Raw genomic sequence first — 20,056 nt, 5'->3', positions numbered from 1 at the left:
GGGTCATGAGAGAGGAGTCTAGGATGAATATGAAATTTCTGACGGGCGCTTGGGTGTTGGTGATGCCATTCAATAAGAATGAAATTGAAGGGCAAGGAAAAGAATAAATTCAGTTGTAGATGTATCAAGTTCAGAATTCTTGTGGGACATTTAGATGATCATCATGAGGCACGGAACTATGTAGATTTAGGGAGAGTCAGGAAGGTGAAAGCAGAAGTCGAATCCATGGGGATGAGATTTTCTAGGGAGAGCATAAAGAGTAAGAAAAGAGCAAAGGACAGAATTCTTAAGAGGTGGACAACAAAAACGAAGATGAAAGAATCAGGAGGAGTGAAACAAGAAGAGAGGGTAGAGTGGTATAGAACTTAAGTCTGAAGAAGTTTCAGGAATGCAAGCACAGGCAACAGTGTCAAATGTCACAGGAAAATTACATAAAATCCAAGTGTCCAGAAGATTTGGCAGTTGCATGACAGTGCTAAATTTAGCATAAACGTTAAGTACAATGATGAGCAGAAAAACTAGACTCAATGAGTTGAGGAGTAAATAACAGTTGAGGAAGTAGAAATGAGGAATAAAGGAAGAAAGACTGTCAGCAAGATAAGCTATGAAGATTCTCCCTCTCCCCCACTAAAAATGGACAACACTTAAGCATATTTGTATACTGAGAGAAAGGAGACAGGGGAGATTGAAGACCACAGAATACAAAACACGGAAAACTGATAGATCAAGAATGGGATGTTGAGTGTGAATGATTATTTTGGGGCAAGAAGAGGGAGACTCTCCTTCCAAACTGGATAAAGAAGGTAAATTGGGTATGAATATGTCAGTCTGGAGGGTGAGGGGAGCAGAGTTTAAGGAAGTTTGTATTGGAGAGCTTCACTTTTCATTATCAAATTGGTGGCAAGCTGAGCTGCTGATATGGGATATGGGAACCAAGAAGAAGTAGGGGCAGGTAATAAACCTTAAGGATTGGGAGGGTCATTAACGAATTTGAGAAAGTGAGCAGAGACTATAGCGTCAACAATCTGGCATGTGAAGGACATCTCAAGATACCAGGATCACCTTGATATTCATATCTAATTCTCTTCATATCAGTAACATGACCCATCCATCTTTAGAGGGAAGCAATAAACTGGAAAGATTTTGCCAAACACAGAATTGTTTGAAAATGGGGTAGTGGGCGGCAGGGTAGATGACCAACCAAATCTCAAATTAAAGTGGACATGGGATTAATTATGTCCATGGACCAGTTGTATCATCTCCTTATATGTAAGACAGCATATCCTTCGGGATTCTTAGAGAGCCCTAAACCACCAGAGTTGTTATAATGCAGAAATTGTAATTTATCTTACATAATCCCTCAAATAGTAGAAATGATCTGCAGAATATAAATAAATGAATCCAGATGAAATTGTCTTATTTTGCAGAGTCTTGCCTTCTTTTGAGCCTAAGTCCTGAGTTGGATATTCCTCAGAGATCTCCTGAGTGGAGTAAATAAATACTCCACTGGGATTAGATGGATTTGGCTGGCTGTCGTGTTTGTCTTCTGTTTGCTGGTCTACATGGTGGCAGCAGAGCACGTGTGGAAAGATGAGCAGAAAGAGTTTGAGTGCAACAGTAGACAGCCCGGTTGTGAAAATGTGTGTTTTGATGACTTCTTCCCCATTTCCCAAGTCAGATTTTGGGCCTTACAACTGATCATGGTCTCCACACCTTTGCTTCTGGTGGTTTTACATGTAGCCTATCGTGAGGGTAGAGAGAAAAGGCACAGAAAGAAACTCTATGTCAGCTCAGGTACAACGGATGGGGGCCTATGGTATACTTATCAGCCTCATTGTTAAAACTGGTTTTGAAATTGGCTTCCTTACTTTATTTTATGAGCTATATGATGGCTTTAGTGTTCCCTACCTTATAAAGTGTGATTTGAAAAGTGTGATTAAAGCCTTGTCCCAACACTGTGGACTGCTTCGTCTCCAAACCCACTGAGAAGACAATCTTCATCCTCTTCTTGGTCATCACCTCATGCTTGTGTATTGTGTTGAATTTCATTGAACTGAGTTTTTTGGTTCTCAAGTGCTTTATTAAGTGCTTTCTCCAAAAATATTAAAAAAAACTTCAAGTCCTCAGTGTGTGAGTGCCACAGCCTCAGATATGTTGAATGCGGTAGGAGAGGGACCCCTCCCCTACTCCAGAATCATCATTCACACTTGGCCATAAACACACTCCTGCTACCTGAAGCAAAGCTATTTTGTGACACACAAGAGGGTTAAACAAAGAAAACCTGCATCCCTCCTCAGCAAGGCCTAAGCTGAGTTGGAAGACAAAGCATGTCAGCCTTAGTATCATTTGGGAGGAATTTTTTTACATTGTCAATATGCTTTCAGTTATGAGCTCTAGACAGAGGTCTCATTGTTTTGTTGTAGGGTTCTCCAGTATGTGGATAACATTAGTTGTTTTAGAATAGGTAATTGCAAATTAGTCTGAAGAAATCTAACAGGATTCTTTTAAGAGCTTAGATTTTTCAGGAAAAAAAAAAAGAAACCCTGTGTCAGTTTTCTGTTTTTTCGATCTCATTACAATTGGTGCACAATGAACTGGAAAATATAAAAAGTGACACTTTAGGCAAATGTGATGGCCTCCGAGCTGAAATGAAGGAACTGGCAATCTTTCCAAAGTCGCAGCCAAGGCCCCACTCCCTGTCCTACTCAATCTCTGCAGGGAAAAACTGTGGGATAGGATAGCAGCCAGCTGGGGACACACAGAGGGACATTCAACAGGAAGATCCCGCCTAGGGAAAAGGCCACAGAGCCCAGGCCTCTTGCCGATTCAGGGATCCTTGGATATAAGTGGAATAGTCAGGAGAGGGAGGAAAGCTATCATTTCAGTGGTCTCCAAATTAAGTACAAATATTACTGGGAGGTATCCCACTTAAGCCTGAACCAGCAGACATCCGAAAGGGTCACTCTAGAGTCAGAAAGGAAGGCAGGTCCCCCAGAAGGCAACACATTGATAGGAAGTGGAGGCCACAGAAAAAGAATGTACCCACTTGATAATTACTTAAGACTTCTATTTAACCAAAAGAACATTGAAATACTTTGTAAATATTCATATTGTTGAACCTTTCATAATCAGGAATTCACTATGTACTATACTGTAAGTCATAGTTTGCCTATAATTTACTAGTATATCTCCCTCTAGGACAGATAGTAAAATGTGTACTATGTTGTTACAGTGGTGCAAAAATGTTTTAAAAGTTTATTACTTGTTTTGAAGACTAGAACTTTCTTTACTTAAATTTTTCTAGAAATTCACAGATATGTTTTCTTTGGATTTAATACTCTAACACATGTACATTTCTTCAGAATAAAAATAAGGGTATTTCACATTGCTCTTTGGCTGTCATTGGTATCTTTGCTAGACTGCAGTGGGTATGATTACTATGTGAAATAAAACATGTTCTGACAACTTTAGAACAGGATTTGCAACACTGCTTGGTAAAGATAGCTAAGAAATTATTATTCTCCCTCGAGAATTTAACAGAAAGTCAGGGCATAAAAATGTAATTTTAACTAAAAACCAATTATGTCTTCCATGCCTTGCCCTCTTTAGAATATAATCTCATTACAAGTCATGCGCAATGAAGGTTATTTGGGTCATTATGTGGTCTACAGACTCTGTCAGCAGCAGTGGTCATTATCTCTATCTTAAAGACTGTGTTCTAGACAACAGAGAGAAAGGTGAAATTTGTGGTTTACCCCTTTCTTCAATTTATACCACAGATCACTGCTGGACTTGAGCTTACAAACATGTATTTTATCATTGAACACGAAAACATCTAGCCTGCATGAATGCAGGTAATCATGAATTTCGTGTGTGTATGTGCGAAAATAATAGGTGGTTAAAAGAAATTTAAGGTTTTTGAGACCCTGATCACGGCACAGAATCTAGAAAACAGGGTTTCAGAATGCAGGACTGGAATGGAAACAAGGGACTTTGTCAGTCTGAGGATGAGTTTGATGCCAAAAATGTTTTGGGAGAGCTCATCCTCTTCACATCAGTTATGGCAAATTCTGCCTAACCAAAAAGTCCAACTGCTTGGCTATATATTCTTTGCATTTCCACTTTGTATAGAAAAGAAACTGAAAGGTAATGTGAGCAAGGGCAATGGCATTGAAGATGTTTAAATAGGAAGGTGAGTGATTTTCGTTCCTTGAGTCTTGCTGGTAGTACCTTAATTTACAAAGTGAGTTTCCTATGAGAACATTCTGATGGCTTTCTTGGGGTCAGTGAGGACCCAAAGTACTTGACTGAGAGAAATTGGCAGTTTATTTGTACAATATTGTTTCTCTTGTTGGTAAATTAATATTTATTGAGTACCTGGGAGCAAGACACTGTGCTATGTACATCCCAAGATTTAATGCATAATTCCTGCTCAAGAAAATGTCCATTTCTGTTAAGGCTCACGGAGGGTGAAGTATCTTACACCTGTGTCCTGGTCTCACTGGCCCACCTCAACTGTTCTACTCCGAAATCTTCTGGTGTCCATAGAGCAGACAGTAACCTTGGAGATGAGGAAAAAGCAGTCACTTTTCTTCAGGGACATGCAACTAGTACAGGCAGACTGAAAAATCAACCATAGGTCTTCCCAGATCACTAAACAGAGGTCTCCCTAATTTCATTTAAGCCACTCCCAGCTTGCAGTGATTATTCGGACTGCTCTGCACTTGTCCCATACTCTTTCTAGTTACAGACCTTGTTCCTGGCAACAGGAGTTCTCATTACAGCTGGGAGGAAATGTTTTCAAGCACTTGTACAAAAGAATGCCCAGAGCTCTAAGTGGCTGTGGTTCCAGTCTTCCCAATGGAATGAAGCCAATCTAGAAAAAAGACCGTGAAGATGAGAGAGGAGGGAGAAAACGGCAAAGACTTGAGGATGTTTGAACTCCTCAATCCCATTGTCCCCGAGCCTGGCTCTACCCCTAATCTTTCTGTGGTTAGTTACATGAAAGATAAATTCCTTTTTGCTTAAGCTGGTTCAGGTTGGATTTCTGTGTCTTGTAACTGAGAGTCCCAATAAAGCCACCTTCTTCATAACTTTCTTTCCTGTATAATACAAAATTTTAATAATTTAAAAGCCTATAGTGCCCTGCCTCTCCTTATTCTAGCTCATATCCCATCACATACATGTAACACTTTTCTTAAATACTGATGTCAATTTATTCCTAGTTTATTTTGTTTTTATATTTAACACTGCACAGAGCACAGAAGTGAGGAACACTTCATAGCTCTTTAAAAGACTGATTAGAGGGCAAGTGCAGTGGCTTATGCCTGTATTTCCAGAACTTTGGGAGGCCAAGGCAGGAGGATCCCTTGAGCTTAGGAATCCAAACTTGAGGTGGGCTATGACTGCGCCACTGCATCCAGCCTGGGTGACAGAGCAAGACCCCATCTTTTTTTTTTTTTGAAACATAGTCTTGCTCTGTCCCCCAGAGTGAAGTGCAGTGGCATGATCTTGGCTCACTGCAACCTCCATCTCTCAGGTTCAAGCAATTCTCCTGCCTCAGCCTCCCGAGTAGCTAGGATTATAGGTGCCCACCAACATACCCGGCTAACTTTTGTATTTTTAGGTTTGCCATGTTGGCCAGGCTGGTCTCGAACTCCTGACCTCAGGTGATCCACCCACCTCAGCTTCCCAAAGTGCTGGCATTACAGGCCTGAGCCACCATGCCTGGACAAGACCCTGTATTAAACGAAACAAAAAAACTAATGAGGAAAGAAAGAAGCAGTGGTGGAGCACGTAGAGGCAAAACATGTCAGAATTCAACTGAATTTTTATGACAAAAGTCCAAGGAAGGTATTCTAGGAAAGACCTGCCAGAAGCACTTTCTCTAATATAAATTGGACCTTTTTTCACAAAGCAAATCTTCCTTTGGCTGTAAAAGATATTGGTGACTGTGACGAGCTCTGTGAATTTTCTGCAGACCCATCTTGTTTCCACAGTGTTAGACAGTCTAATAAACAACTTTCTGAGATGCTTATCTTTTAAAAATACTATACTGTTCCCAAATATTGTTTGAAAGCAAAGTAAAATGAGTTCTGGATGTTACTGACATAGGTCAATATTCCCATTTAAAGGTGAAGTATCAAATCCTGCTCCAGCTACAAAGAATTTTTAATTTTTTTCTATTAAAAAGGAAAAATGTTCAGAGGAAATATGTAATTTCTGTTAATACTTTATCTTAAAAAACCTTCATATATTAATGCCTCCTATCAGAGTAGAGAGAGAGAATGGTTGTGGTGTAGAATTGGGGATGAATCAATCATAGGACATTGAAAAAGTGGACTTGATTCCTCTTCTTTTGTAAAAGGTCACTATTAAACTCTGTGCTGTGGATTGGGGCCAGAGCAGACAAATATTAAGCAATACAACTACCACATTCTTGGTATAAAAATGTTAACTAAATAGATGATCAGTAATCCCCTGTGATTGAAAGAGGTATTAATCACTAGGTTAGCCAAGAGTTTTCATTCATATTTATCTCAAAGAAAAGTGCAGTAACTTGAGATTTGACTTTCTGTGGAAGATAAACAAACCCGATAAGCCAATCCTCTTAGAGAAGATTGTTCCTAATTACATTAATTTGATATTAAAAATTAATGACGGTGATTATGGTCAAGGACTTTGTCTTATTCATCTCTTTATATCCCTATATCCCCACAGGTTAGGTCCCTGCACTTAGGAGCTCAACGTTTCTTGGAAGAAAAAGTTGTGTTCCTCTTCCCTCTCCACTTAATCCAGATTTTGTTGGGGATGTCAACATGCCCAGCTAAAAAGGTATATTTTAAAGTCTCTGCATGTAGAGGTAGCTGTGTGACTATCTTCTTGTCAAAGCAACAAGGTGCTTTGGGGAAAGTTGCTTAAAAATTGTACTGACCTAGTTTGCATGCATCTTTCTCCCACCCCCACCCCCACCCCTTCTTGCCTGAAACATCATAGGTTCATGTTGCCGGGAACATCTTTCTGCCATGAGGTGACTCTGAAAATGGATGTGAGACCTTCTGAAGAAGATAGGCAGGCTTCTGGGACACTGATGCCATTACGAAATTGCCTTATCAGCCTCGAACTGCCTATTCTCCTACTGTCTGTTTGTTGTTGTTATGTGAGAGACAACTTAACTCCTACCTGATATAAATCACTGACTCGTTAATTTCTTTTACTTACTGCTCCAAACAGTTCCAGAGTACATTCACATTAGTGACTAGGAGGAAGAAACAGAAGGCATGCCTATATCAACTGAAGACAAAAGAAATGCCTAGTATTTGAAACATTTAAAAATTGAAACATTTAAAAAATTGAATTGAAACATTTAAAATTGAAACGTAAAAAATCTCAGCAGGGGATAATTTTGTTCAGAATTTAAGTCAGGTGAAATGGAACAAGCAATCATTCTGCACCAAGACTTAAGATTTTAGTATGAGACCAAGATGATATTAGTTCACGACATAAATTCCTTGGAATTTTAGCTGTCCACCACCTTAACATGAGCAAAGTGTAGTATGAGACTTTTTTGAGTTCATTTATAGCTGTATTAACAAAGGTTTGTGTCCAGACTATAGTGAATTATTTTCCCAATGCTTCAAAGACAACTCATTTTGTGTTTCAAGGTTGCAGAACCAGGACCAATGGCTGAAAATAAAAGTTTTTTTTTTTTTTTTACCTAATAATTGGAAAGTTTTATTAATTTGAACTGCCTCAATGAAATGGTTGCCCAATAAAGTGGTGAGATTCCCTAACATTGAATAAGATGTTCAATAATATTTCTGGATTATATAGAAGGTATAGCTAGATGACCTCCAAATTTCTTTTTTTTTGAGATGGAGTCTCGCTCTGTTGCCCAGGCTGGAGTGCAGTGGCGCAATCTCGGCTCATTGCAAGCTCCGCCTCCCGGGTTCACGCCATTCTCCTGCCTCAGCCTCTCCAAGTAGCTGGGACTACAGGTGCCCGTCACCACGCCCGGCTAATTTTTTTGTATTTTTAGTAGAGACGGGGTTTCACCGTGGTCTCCATCTCCTGACCTCGTGATCCGCCCGCCTCGGCCTCCCAAAGTGCTGGGATTCCAAATTTCTTTTAAACTCTTCAAGATCCTATGGTTCTAGTAACTAAATATTGGACAATGGCAAAATAAGACTTTGTATTGGCTGTATCTAAACCTGAGTCCACAGAAAGATCTCTGATGAACAGAATCATCTTTAAAAAACAAATTCACATATGACAGGACAGCTCATTACAATAGACAATTTAGGTAGTCCCAAAGAACTGGTTATAATATGATTTATCTTCTTTAAAATCATGGCATTATAGTTAGTACCTGTGAGGTACTTAATATTTTGTGTGATTTAATTCTTTTCTCCACCTTGAGAAACTGTAAGGCTTGGAACAAATATTTCTGTCAGAGAGCAAAATGTAAAGTAAAATGGGGATAAGTGATAATACGTAACTCACAGGGCCACTGCACAGATTATATGACTCATGCAAAGTACGGCATGTAGAGATTATTTGAAAATGTTAGGTATTATAATTAACAATACATGGCTTTATCATATCACTTATCTCTATGTTATTTGCTTACACATTTGTATCCCCCTCTAAATGGTGAGCATTTTGAATGCAGGCAAGAACTATGTCCTTCATTTTACCTTCAGGCGTTAACCCACAGTAATTGCTCAAAAACAATGAACAAATTTCTGAATTTTTCACCATAACTGTGTTGTATGAAGTAAAAAAATCACAATATTCTGGAATTGGAAGAAATCTTTAAAATACTTACAAATCAGACTATAACCTAGAATGATACAGTGACTTGCCCAGTTACCTGAAGTGACTGAGCAAGAATTCAGTTTTTTTAAAACTCCAAATTCAGTCTTCCAGAAATTTCCTGTAAAACATTTTTTCAAAGATCTTTGGAATACTGGCATATCCAAGTAATGACCAACTGTTACTTTTCTTTAAAGCTTATTAGATAATTAAATATGTATAATCAAAGCATGATGGCTTTAGCATTTTTCCATTATGAAGGCTGGTCTATTAATCCTAAAATGGACCAATAGCTAATGTGTCATAGTCATCTCCCAATAAAAAAAAAACTGTACTTTAATAACTGTTTAACTTGTAAGTACCCCAAAATATAAATGACTACCATATATTAGCCCATGTCCCCTTTAAAGTATAAATAAAAAATAATGGGAAGGTAATTTCTGGTTCAATTTTCAGACCTTAACTGTACATACTCCTTTCCAGTGTTAGTTTTCCGTCTTGTGGCCTCTTAATCCTGTGCAATTCAGTAACTGAGCAACACATACATTAAGTTAGCCTATGAAACTGATGAGCTTTATGGACTCATCACACACCTCCACTTTTAAACTTACTTCATATGCAGCCATGTAAGTTACTGTACTTCCAATTTCACTCCAGACCAACTCCAGCTACAAGTGAAGCAAATCACCTAATTAAAATATATTCTGAGAAAAGTGCTCAAAGAACATCTGAATATTTATTATGCATACACGTTTACTGAAAAGGAGTGTATGTAACTTTTTTGATGAAGCCAATATGAACATGGCCTCTGATAAAGAAGAGAAAGCAAGGTAGTAACAGGATTTGAATGTAAATTTTGCCAAATGGTGACATGGTCTTTCTCACTACCCTGACAGGATTATAAAATCTACCACAATGTTTGCTTTGTTGAAGGTGTGTGTATATAGTGTGTACATACACATACACACTATTGACTACTATATAAATTTTCCTTCAGGCAGTATCTAGGATTGTTAACCTGACTCAGCAAGAACACACTGGTCCCTTGGAATAGTCAGGTGGTGATAACACAAATAAGACTGAGTTACCTTGAGTGGTAGCTAATTCCTTTCTTAGTTATGAGAAATGAATTGCCATACAAAGCTCAGAACAGTTGCTGACACGATTGTTTATTAAATATTACCTATTGTTCTATCTAGAGCCAGTCCTCAGCCTTGGGCTTCCCAAGCTTCTCTTCCAGGATCTTTGAGCTCGTCACTTTGTAACTGAGGGCCCAATTCTGTGTATGAGACTTGAAAACTCTAAGAGAGCATGTCTGCCCTTTGCTTCAATGTTGTATTTCTGAGGGAAGCTGCCTAGAGGTTATAGCTTGGTCAGTAAAAAGAAAAAAAAAAATGTAGCTAGGCCACAGGAATGCTGGGTTCCGGATTACAGTTTTAAAATCAAAATTCAGTTTTTCTCTCATTGTCAGGGATATCAGCTTAGAGAAAGGCAGTCCGAACAACATACACCTAAAGCTCAAGGATTACACAGAACCAACCAGCCTCTATTTTGTGCAGCTAAGGGCACATCATTATCACACAGAACATTCTAGGTTTCTGGTCTTTTCACTTCTAGCAGAGCAGATGTAGCCTTTCATACGGGTCTCAAGATTTTGTTGAAATACACTAGAATTACTTCAGTTTCTCATTTTATAGTGATAGACTTTTTAAACTGAAGACATCAATATATGACATAACTTCTAATTTTGCCTTATTTACTGAAATGGGAAGTGTATTGCACTACTTCCTATATTTACAATGAAAACCTAAAAACTTTCCCTATATATTTCTGACAATCTCAAGCTTCATTCTTCTGCCTTGAAATAAATGGCAATACAGTCATCAACCAGGACAATGTAGAACATTCTGAACTAGGGGCCAGAGACCTATTTTATAGGTTTGCTGTTAAGTCTTCAAATTTTCCCATGTCACTGTCTTTATAAAATGGGGTTGCTAATTTTCCTCTTCTTATGGGGCAGGGGTGGTTGTGAGGATCAAATTTTAAACTGCATAAATGAACACCCAACTGCCATCCTTGATTAGAAATTCTCCTTTGAGAGTATACATGCTTGAGAGAAAATTTTGTAATGCTGCAGCTGAGGTTTTAAAATCTTCAAATAAGTAAATCTAATGAGCTGATCAGTTTTAATAGGGTTGGAAGTAGCAAACAAGGATTGCCAAGAATGACTTAAGTATTTGGATAATGTAAAAGTGTACTGAAAAAAACATAAACAAGATTCTCTGTATATCCTTCTAAGTGTCAAGGAGTTGGTTAACATCTTAAAGCCGGCCGGGTGCAGTGGCTCATGCCTGTAATCCCAACACTTCGGGAGGCCGAGGTGGGCAGATCACGAGGTCAGATCGAGACCATCCTGGCTAACACAGTGAAACCCCGTCTCTACTAAAAATACAAAAAATTAGCCAGGCGTGGTGGCGGGCACCTGTAGTCCCAGCTACTCAGGAGGCTGAGGCAGAATGGTGTGAACCCAGGAGGTGGAGTTTGCAATGAGCCGAGATAGCGCCACTGCACTCCAGCCTGGGTGACAGAGCGAGACTCCATCTCAAAACAAAAAAAACAAAAAAAAGAAAACATCTTAAAGCCTCCATATAAAAGAAGCAAATCTGACTTGGCAAGAAGGGGGCCTTTCTCTTGAGAGAATAACTCACAGACATCTGTTTCCAGTGAAGAATCGCCTGGTGTGATCTGCTCCTGAATAGTTTGAAACACACTTGTGTCCTCAAAAGCTCAGTGGCTTCCTGAACACCTCATTGCTACAGAGGGACCTAGGGACATGAGGGCCATTATCATCATGTCCACTTCTTTTCTCCAACTTACCCAGGGGAACAGGAGGATCCAGAAGACCTATGGGTGGTAGCACTAAAGACAGTAAGTGCAGCTTGCACAGTGAACATTCTTTTGCCGTGTTCATAGCTATTTTGGGGAACAAAAAGAACCTGGTAGCAAACAAAACCTCTGACTACAAGTTTCTATTATAACTCTCCCAATACACACTGACTAGAGAATTCTACTCCACAATTGCTTCTCATTTCCATTTCTCTCTTGGCTTCTCTGGTTTAAGAGTACACACTGCAGTGCAGATCTCTGGTAGACAGCCCCTTTGTTCTGTGCTCCCTACCTTCATCAACATAGCCGCCACCTTCATGGCTCCAGAAGTGTATTCTTTTTTTTCCTTTGGAACCAATATTAATTAAACCATAAGCAAAGGTGAATAGGTATACATATATATATATACATGCACACATATACATTAGTAAATACATTGTTATTAAGGATGGTTTTGAAATTTTCAAATAAGGAAATTTTTCTCTATTATATATTATATATCTCATATATAATATATATACAGTACCTATGAACATATATATAATATATATGATATAATATATATGTTATATGTCATATATATTATATACAATATATATTATATATCACATATTATGATATAATATACATGATATATATTATGATATATCATATGATATATCATATATATGATATACAATATATTATATCATATATATTATATATATACACACTGTGGGTCTTAAAAAATGAAAATCACTTATTAATCAGCTCCTAACACTGCTTCGTAATCACCTAGAGAAAATTCTTTTCTGATACTAAGATAATTTTTATGGAACCTTCCAGCTAAAAATACTAAGCAAACTATTATCTCATTTGGCTAAGCTCTGGACTGTTTGCCTGGTTTCAACTCTCAGCTCTGCCACATACTATCTGTGTAGTCCTTAGGTAAGACCTGTAGCCTTTCCTCATATTACTCAATTTCCTCATCTTAAAATAGGGATAACAGCACTTAACTCTTAGTTAGTGTAAGAATAAGCAGAAATACAAGAAAAGTTCTTAGTGCAGTGCCTAGCAAATAGCAGCAGTCAACAAATGTTAACTATCACTAGCAGATCCGATGCACAGGGCCTAGGCAAGCCAGACAGACCAGATTCCTTGGACTTGAAGAATTATAAAGTTTATCTTTTCTTTTGGCCACTAAAACCCAAAATCTTCCTATTACCTATCCTCCCATTCCTACTATTCCAATTCTTCTTCTCTGACTTCTTCCAAATATGCCTGCCAATATTGTTAATTATGTTCCCTAGGGTTCCCTCTATTCTCTCCAGAACTCGTTCTTTACTGCTTCAGACTTATATACGGCAATTTCATCTTAACTGAACCTGGATCTCCCAAGACAATACTCTCAAGAAGCTGCTTTCCCAAACTCCTTACGTGTACCACACAGCCTGTAGGTACACGCCTTATCAATTATTTTTTATTTATTTTTGAGACCGGGTCTCATTCTGCCACCTACCCTGGGAGTGCAGTGGTGTGATCATAATCCACTGCAGCCTTGAACCCCTGGGCTCAAGCGATTCTCCCACCTCAGCCTCCCAAGTCATTGTAATTACAGGGATGATCCATCAGGCCTGGCCCTGCTGAAGCAAATTTAGGTCTTCAGCACTTCTCACACTGGTTTCTACTAAGGGCATCTTCTGTGTACAGTCCATCCAATAAAATGGACCAAAGTTAATCTACATCGAATTCAGGAATCTAATTGTATGGCCATTTCCAGACACTGTGAGCTGTATTACTCCTAAAATCATAAATTTCAATGTCCCAGTCTTCCATACCTAATTTTTAGCCTTATTCCCACTATACCCTCTTTGTCACCATTAAGACCTCCAGTTCCCTGACCACTCCCTTTTCATGTGTCCTCTTGGCTGTTTCCTTCCCTATCCAGACTCAACTCATCAACATATTACTTCTACCAGGACTACGCAACCACCTCCTTCTTCCATCCAACTGAGGAACACTATCGGGTATACCATGTAATCATGCAGAGGGTGCTCCTAAAATATTATGGTTTCCTAAATCAGCTGGGCGTTGAATGTGAGAAACAGCATATATTAGCTGACTGGTAATCCTTTCATATCCCCTACTCAGCTCTTCCTCCTATCTTTTGTTTCAAATTTTCACCATTTAAAACTTCATTTTCTACTTTCCTAAGGCTTGCTGTTGAGTGGTAATGTTGTTTCTTTCCTTCCTGACAAGGAGCTCAACATTTCTACTTAACAGACTTAGTCTAAGAGGTATCCTTCCTACTCTGTAATGCTAATACTCCCAACCTGTGTTCTTGAGACCAGGTTCCATCCACGACTTACCTACCTACCTAAGTAACAACTACCTGCTTTTGCTTCCTTAGCTCAATTAAACTAGAAAATAAACAGTATTTGGCATTCTTTAAAACTTCTCTAATGATCAATGACCACCAACAGTTAATTCTAGTAGAGTCTTTATCTTACTCTTAATTGATCTCTCAATGGCATTTGGCATGACCATTGACACTTCATCATTCTCCCTCTTCTGGCTTCCATAATGCTCTGTACACTCACTCCCTGTCCTAGTTCTCACCTGACTCTTCCTTCCTAAGTTATCTTTGCTGGTCTCTTCTGCCTACTAAATGTTGGTGTTCCTCAAGATTTTTGCCTTGGATATCTTTTTCCATGGGCTTTCTGGGCATGCTGTCCTTTCTTTCCTCAAACTAAGGTTAAAAATGGCTAACTCTCAGACTTGTACATTAGATCTAAAGACTGATTTTGCTTCTTCCTTCAGTTCCAATAAAATGTAATAAATGCTAACTATACCCCAGATCCTGAGCTAAATGCTTTGGAGATAAGACAGACCACTTGCTCTCAATAAATTTAAAATCCAGAACTGTAGTTTCAGAGTCTCACATAGAGTACTGATCACTAATTAGGTTTAGCCCTGGGATGCAAGGTCGGTTCAACATATGAAAACCAAAAATGTGACTGATCACATAAACACGACTAAAGACAAAAGGCACATGATTATCTCAACAGATGCAGAAAATGCTTTTGATAAAATTCAACACTGCTTTCACGTTAAAAACTCTCAATAAACTAGGCACTGGAGGAACATACCTCAAAATAATAAGAGCCATCTATGATAAACCCAAAGCCAACATCATACTCAATGGTCAAAAGCTGGAAGCATTCCACTTGAAAACTGGCACAAGAGAAGGATCTCCTCTTTCACCACTCCTGTTCAACACCGTATTAGAAGTCCTAGCCAGAGCAATCAGGCAAGAGAAAGAAATAAAGGACATCCAAACAGGAAGAGAGGAAGACAAACTATTCCTGTTTGCAGACATGATCCTGTATCTAGAAAACTCCATAGTCCGGGCCCAAAAGCTCCTTAAGCTGATAAACAACTTCGGCAAACTCTCAGTATACAAAACAACGTAGAAGAGTCACTAGCATTACTATACATCAACAACAGTCATGCCGAAAGCCAAATCAGGACACAATCCCATTCACAGCTGCCACAAAAATACAGTACCTATGAATACAGCTAACCAGGGAGGTGAAAGATTGCTACAAAGAGAACTACAAAACACTGCCCAAATAAATGATTGCCCAAAGAGATGACTGGGCTGGGCGTGGTGGCTCACACCTGTAATCCCAGCACTTTGGGAGGCCAAGGTGGGCAGATCACCTGAGGTTGGGAGTTCGAGACCAGTCTGACCAACATGGAGAAACCCCATCTCTACTAAAAATACAAAATTAGCCAGGCGTGGTGGTGCATGCCTGTAATCCCAGGTACTCGGGAGCCTGAGGCAGAAGAATCCCTTGAACCTGGGAGGCGGAGGTTGCTGTGAGCTGAGATTGTGCCATTGCACTCCAGCCTGGGCAACAAGAGTGAAACTCCGCCTCAAAAAAAATAAATAAATAAATAAAAGAAAAAAAAGAAAGAAATCAGAGATGACACAAATGGAAAAATAGTCCATGCTCATGGATAAGAAGAATCAACATCGTTGAAAGGGCCATACTGCCCAAAGCAATTTATAGATTGAATATCATCCCTATTAAACTACCAATGACTTTCTTTGCAGTACTTGAAAAAACTATTTTAAAATTCATATGGAAACAAAAAAGAGCCCAAATAGCCATGGCAATCCTAAGCAAAAAGAACAAAGTTGGAGGCATCATGCTACCCAACTTCAAACTAGACAATAGGGATACAGTAACAAAAACAGCATTGTACTGGCGCAAAAACAGGCACATAGACCAATGGAATAGAATAGAGAGCCCAGAAATAAGGGCACACACCTAAAACTGTCTGATCTTTGACAAAGCTGACAAAAACAAGCAATGGGGGAAGGACACCATTCAATAAATGGCGCTGGGATAAGTGGATGGTCACATGCAGAAGGTTAAAATGGGACCCCTTCCTTAACTCGAGATGGATTAAAGACTGAAATGTCAAACCCAAAACTATAAAAACTCTGGGAAGGCATCTTAGTATCATTCAGGACATAGGCATGGGCAAAGATTTCATAACAAAGACTCCAAAAGCAATTGCAACAAAAGCAAAAATTGACAAATGGGATCTAATTAAACTAAAGAGCTTCTGCACTGCAAAAGAAACTATCAACAGGGTAAACAGACAACCTACAAAAGGGGAGAAAATCTTTGCAAACTTCGCATCTGACAAAGGTCTAATGTCCAGCATCTATAAGGAACTTAAGCAAATTTACAAGAAAAAAAAAACCCTCAAAAAAAGTGAGCAAAGGATACCAACAGTTTTCAAGACATACATGCAGCCAACAAACATATGAAAAAAATTCAGTATCACTGACCACTAGAGAAATGAAAATCAAAACCACAATGCAATACCATCTCACACCAGTCAGAATGGCTATAAAAAGTCAAAAAAATTTATGTTCACTGCAGCACTATTCATAATAGCGAAGACATGGAATCAACCTAAATGCCCATCAATGGCAGACTGGATAAAGAATATGTGGTACATATACACCATGGAATATTATGCAGCCATAAAAAGAATGAGATCATATCCTTTGCAGGAACACAGATGGAGATGGAGGCCATTAGCCTTAGCAAATTAATACAGGAACAGAAAACCAAACATGCATGTTCTCACTTATAAGCAGGAGCTAAGTTATGAAAACACATAGACACGGAGGGGGAACAACAGACACTGTGGCCTATTGAAGGGGAAGGTAGGAGGAGAGAGGAGATCAATAATAATAACTAATGGGTACTAGGTTTAATATTTGGGTGATTATTAAATAATCTGTACAACAAACCCCCATGACACAAGTTTACCTATGTAACGAACCTGCACACGTACCTCTGAACTTCAATTTAAAAAACAACTGATCACTATACATCTCTGCATGGATGACCTACAGGAATCTCACACTCAACATTATCCTTTGCTCCAATCCAATTCCTTCTATGTTATCTTGGTAAACAGCATCAACATTCACAAATACTAAAGACAGAAACTTATGAATTTTATAAGAAATGCTATTTCTCACATCGTAACCTCTACCAAATCCTTTCACTGGCACTTCAATATATTCTATTTTGTCCATCATTTTAAGAACTTTGATTAAATTCCATGACATTTTTCAGCCACCAGTCCATCTTTCCCTCCCCTTCACAAACTTTCCAAAAATAGGCATTTAAACTTGCTTTCTATAATCCTCAACCTTCTTCTGGCTTCCACTAAAACTAAGTAATTGCAAAGGCCACTGATCATTTTCTTACCACTAAATCCAAAGGACACTTTAAATTCTTATGTTGGCAGAATGTAACAGAGCTGTACATGCCTCCTTTAAATACTTCCATCCTACTGTTGCCATGATTCTCCTATTTTGCTGAGTTCTTCTGGATTCAGCCCTTTTCTGTATTCTCTTTCCCTAAGCAACCATCCATTCATAAAACTGCTCCTCTTCATGTTACCTACATGAAGAAATGGTGTGTCTTCAACCATTTATTTAAACCAAAAACCTCATTATTTCTTTCCTCTCCCTCCTTTCCCATAATCCTTAATGGTCAAGTCTTGTCCAATATTTTAGATCTCTCAAGTCCATCAACTTTTCTCCCTCTCTGCCAGCACCAACCTACTCCAAGCTGGTATCTTCTTTCCTGGATGACTTGGACAGGCTTCCTAACCAGTCTTCTTGAATTCCCCATTGGAATGCTTCCCCTCCAGAGTAAACTTTTAAAACTCCAAGTGTAAGAAATCTCATTCCTCTGCTTAAAAACCAAATGTGAACTCATTACTTAGGATAAAGTCGAATACAATTAGGTCCTCCTAAGACACTAAGTGATCTGGCTCTTGCTTACCGTCCTTCACTTTAAATTTATCCTTAGCAACTTTCTATCATTTCCCCAAAAGCTATTCTTATCAGAGCTTTTTACACATGCTTTTCCCTTAGCCTGAGTTTCCACTGCCTTCCCTCCCCTAATTTTTACTTTTTTTTTTTTGAGATGAAGTCTCACTCTGTTGCCCAGGCTGGAGTGCAGTGGCGTGATCTCAGCTCACTGCAACCTCTGTCTCCTGAATTCAAGCAATTCTCCTACCTCAGCCTCCCAAGTAGCTGGGATTACAGGTGCCTGCCACCACGTCCAGCTAATTTTTGCATTTTTAGTAGAGACGGGGTTTCACCACATCGGCCAGACTGGTCTTGAACTCCTGACCTCAGGCGATCTGCCTGCCTTGGCCTTCCAAAGTGCTGAGATTACAGGCATGAGCCACCGTGCCCGGCTAATTTTTACTTTTATAGGTAAGTCTTTATTGTTTTCCCTCACCAGAGTATAGAGTATCATATTCTCACCCTATTATATATCCTGAGAATACCCTGTATTATTCCTTTATAGAACTTAGTAAAAAATAAACATTTTATTCAAAGTGCAGTGGGAAAATCATGAGTTTTCCTCCCTTTGAAATTACTTGAAAAAAAAAAAAATACCAATCTGCTTGGTGGGGAATATTCTGGAAGCAAGCCAGTAGAGAGGCTGTTTTAATTTAGGCAAAGTATGATGGTGATTTGGATTAGAGTTATGATGACAAAAAAGGTTCCTTCCTACTTACAAGGTAGAAATGACGGCTGGGTGCGGTGGCTCATGCCTGTAATCCCAGCATTTTGGGAGGCCAAGGCGGGCGGATCACGAGGTCAGGAGATCAAGACCATCCTGACCAAAATAGTGAAACCCCACCTCCACTAAAAAGTACAAAAATTAGCTGGGTGTGGTGGTGTGCGCCTGTAGTCCCAGCTACACAGGAGGCTGAGACAGGAGAATCGCTTGAACCCGGGAGGCGGAGATTGCAGTGGGTCAAGATCACACCACTGCACTCCAGCCTGGTGACCGTGCAAGACTCCGTCTCAAAAAAAAAAAAAAAAAAAAATCAGAACGTAAAAATGACAATTGTGACTAAACAAAGGGAAAAAACGAATTGGTATGATATCTAAAAAGCCTAGCTTCAGAAAACCAGGTAGTGACTTCACTTATCAAGATAAGAGATTTCGGGAGAGGAGCAGATCGAAAGTAGGGCAAAGGACATAAAGGTTTGGACATGATATACTTAACTATGAAGTAGGCAGCTGAATATACAAGCAGAGAACTATGAAAACTCTGGTCTTCAGAGGTATAAATACGGGTAGGATAGATACATTGATCAGATACTAAACTCCACAGAATCATGCAAATAGAGTGTAGAGAGAAATAGTGACCCAGAGGTCAGGTACTCAAAACGGAGCTAGGGATGGAATCAGAAATGGAGCAGCCAGAATAGGTAAGGAGAAAACCAAGAGAGTATTTCAAGGAGACATCAACCTTTCTGCATGCTCCTGAGGCAGTGAGTGGGGGCAGAAAAATAAACAATACATAACGGCAGCATGGAAGACAGTGGTGATCCTAACAAGAAAAACTTTTAGGAGTTGTGGGAACACAGAAAGTGGCAGTTGAGTGAGAAGTGAGGAAATGGAGCATATATGAGCAGAGAAGTCACACTGGCTGTAACTGGGACCAAACAAATAGGGTTATAGTTGGATGAAATAGTGTCTCACCCCTATTTTTTCTACTAGAGTCTATTCATAAACTGTTGGAAAGGATCAAGTAAAAGAAATATTGATGAAACAAGAGAGCAACAGCAAGTTCTTAAGGAGATGGGGGGGGGAGGGATGGAATCCAGGAGATGAATTGGTTTTTACTAAGTAGAATAGAGTGCAAATACAAGCTGGTTTATTGATTTGGTGGTGAAAAGTTGAAAAGGTTCATGTCGTTTTTCTTTTTCCTCAGCAAAATGTGGTTAAAAGATCATGAAATGAGGGATG

At 39.1% G+C, this 20,056-nt stretch overlaps 1 protein-coding gene across 1 annotated transcript; it reads left to right on the top strand.

Annotated features, from left to right (window-relative positions):
* The first annotated feature begins 918 nt into the window (after positions 1-918).
* GJB7 (gap junction protein beta 7) lies at positions 919-2,134 on the top strand. The gene is given in 4 exon segments (XM_012505878.1): positions 919-952; positions 1,453-1,819; positions 1,821-1,935; positions 1,937-2,134. Coding segments are annotated over 4 exon segments (714 nt in total).
* The last annotated feature ends 17,922 nt before the right edge of the window (positions 2,135-20,056 follow it).

Source organism: Nomascus leucogenys, chromosome 3 (genome assembly GCF_006542625.1).
Source record: "Nomascus leucogenys isolate Asia chromosome 3, Asia_NLE_v1, whole genome shotgun sequence".
NCBI classification, from domain to species: domain Eukaryota; kingdom Metazoa; phylum Chordata; class Mammalia; order Primates; family Hylobatidae; genus Nomascus; species Nomascus leucogenys.
The sequence above is the reverse complement of the archived record's forward strand: the minus strand, read 5'-3'. Positions and strand labels throughout refer to the sequence as shown.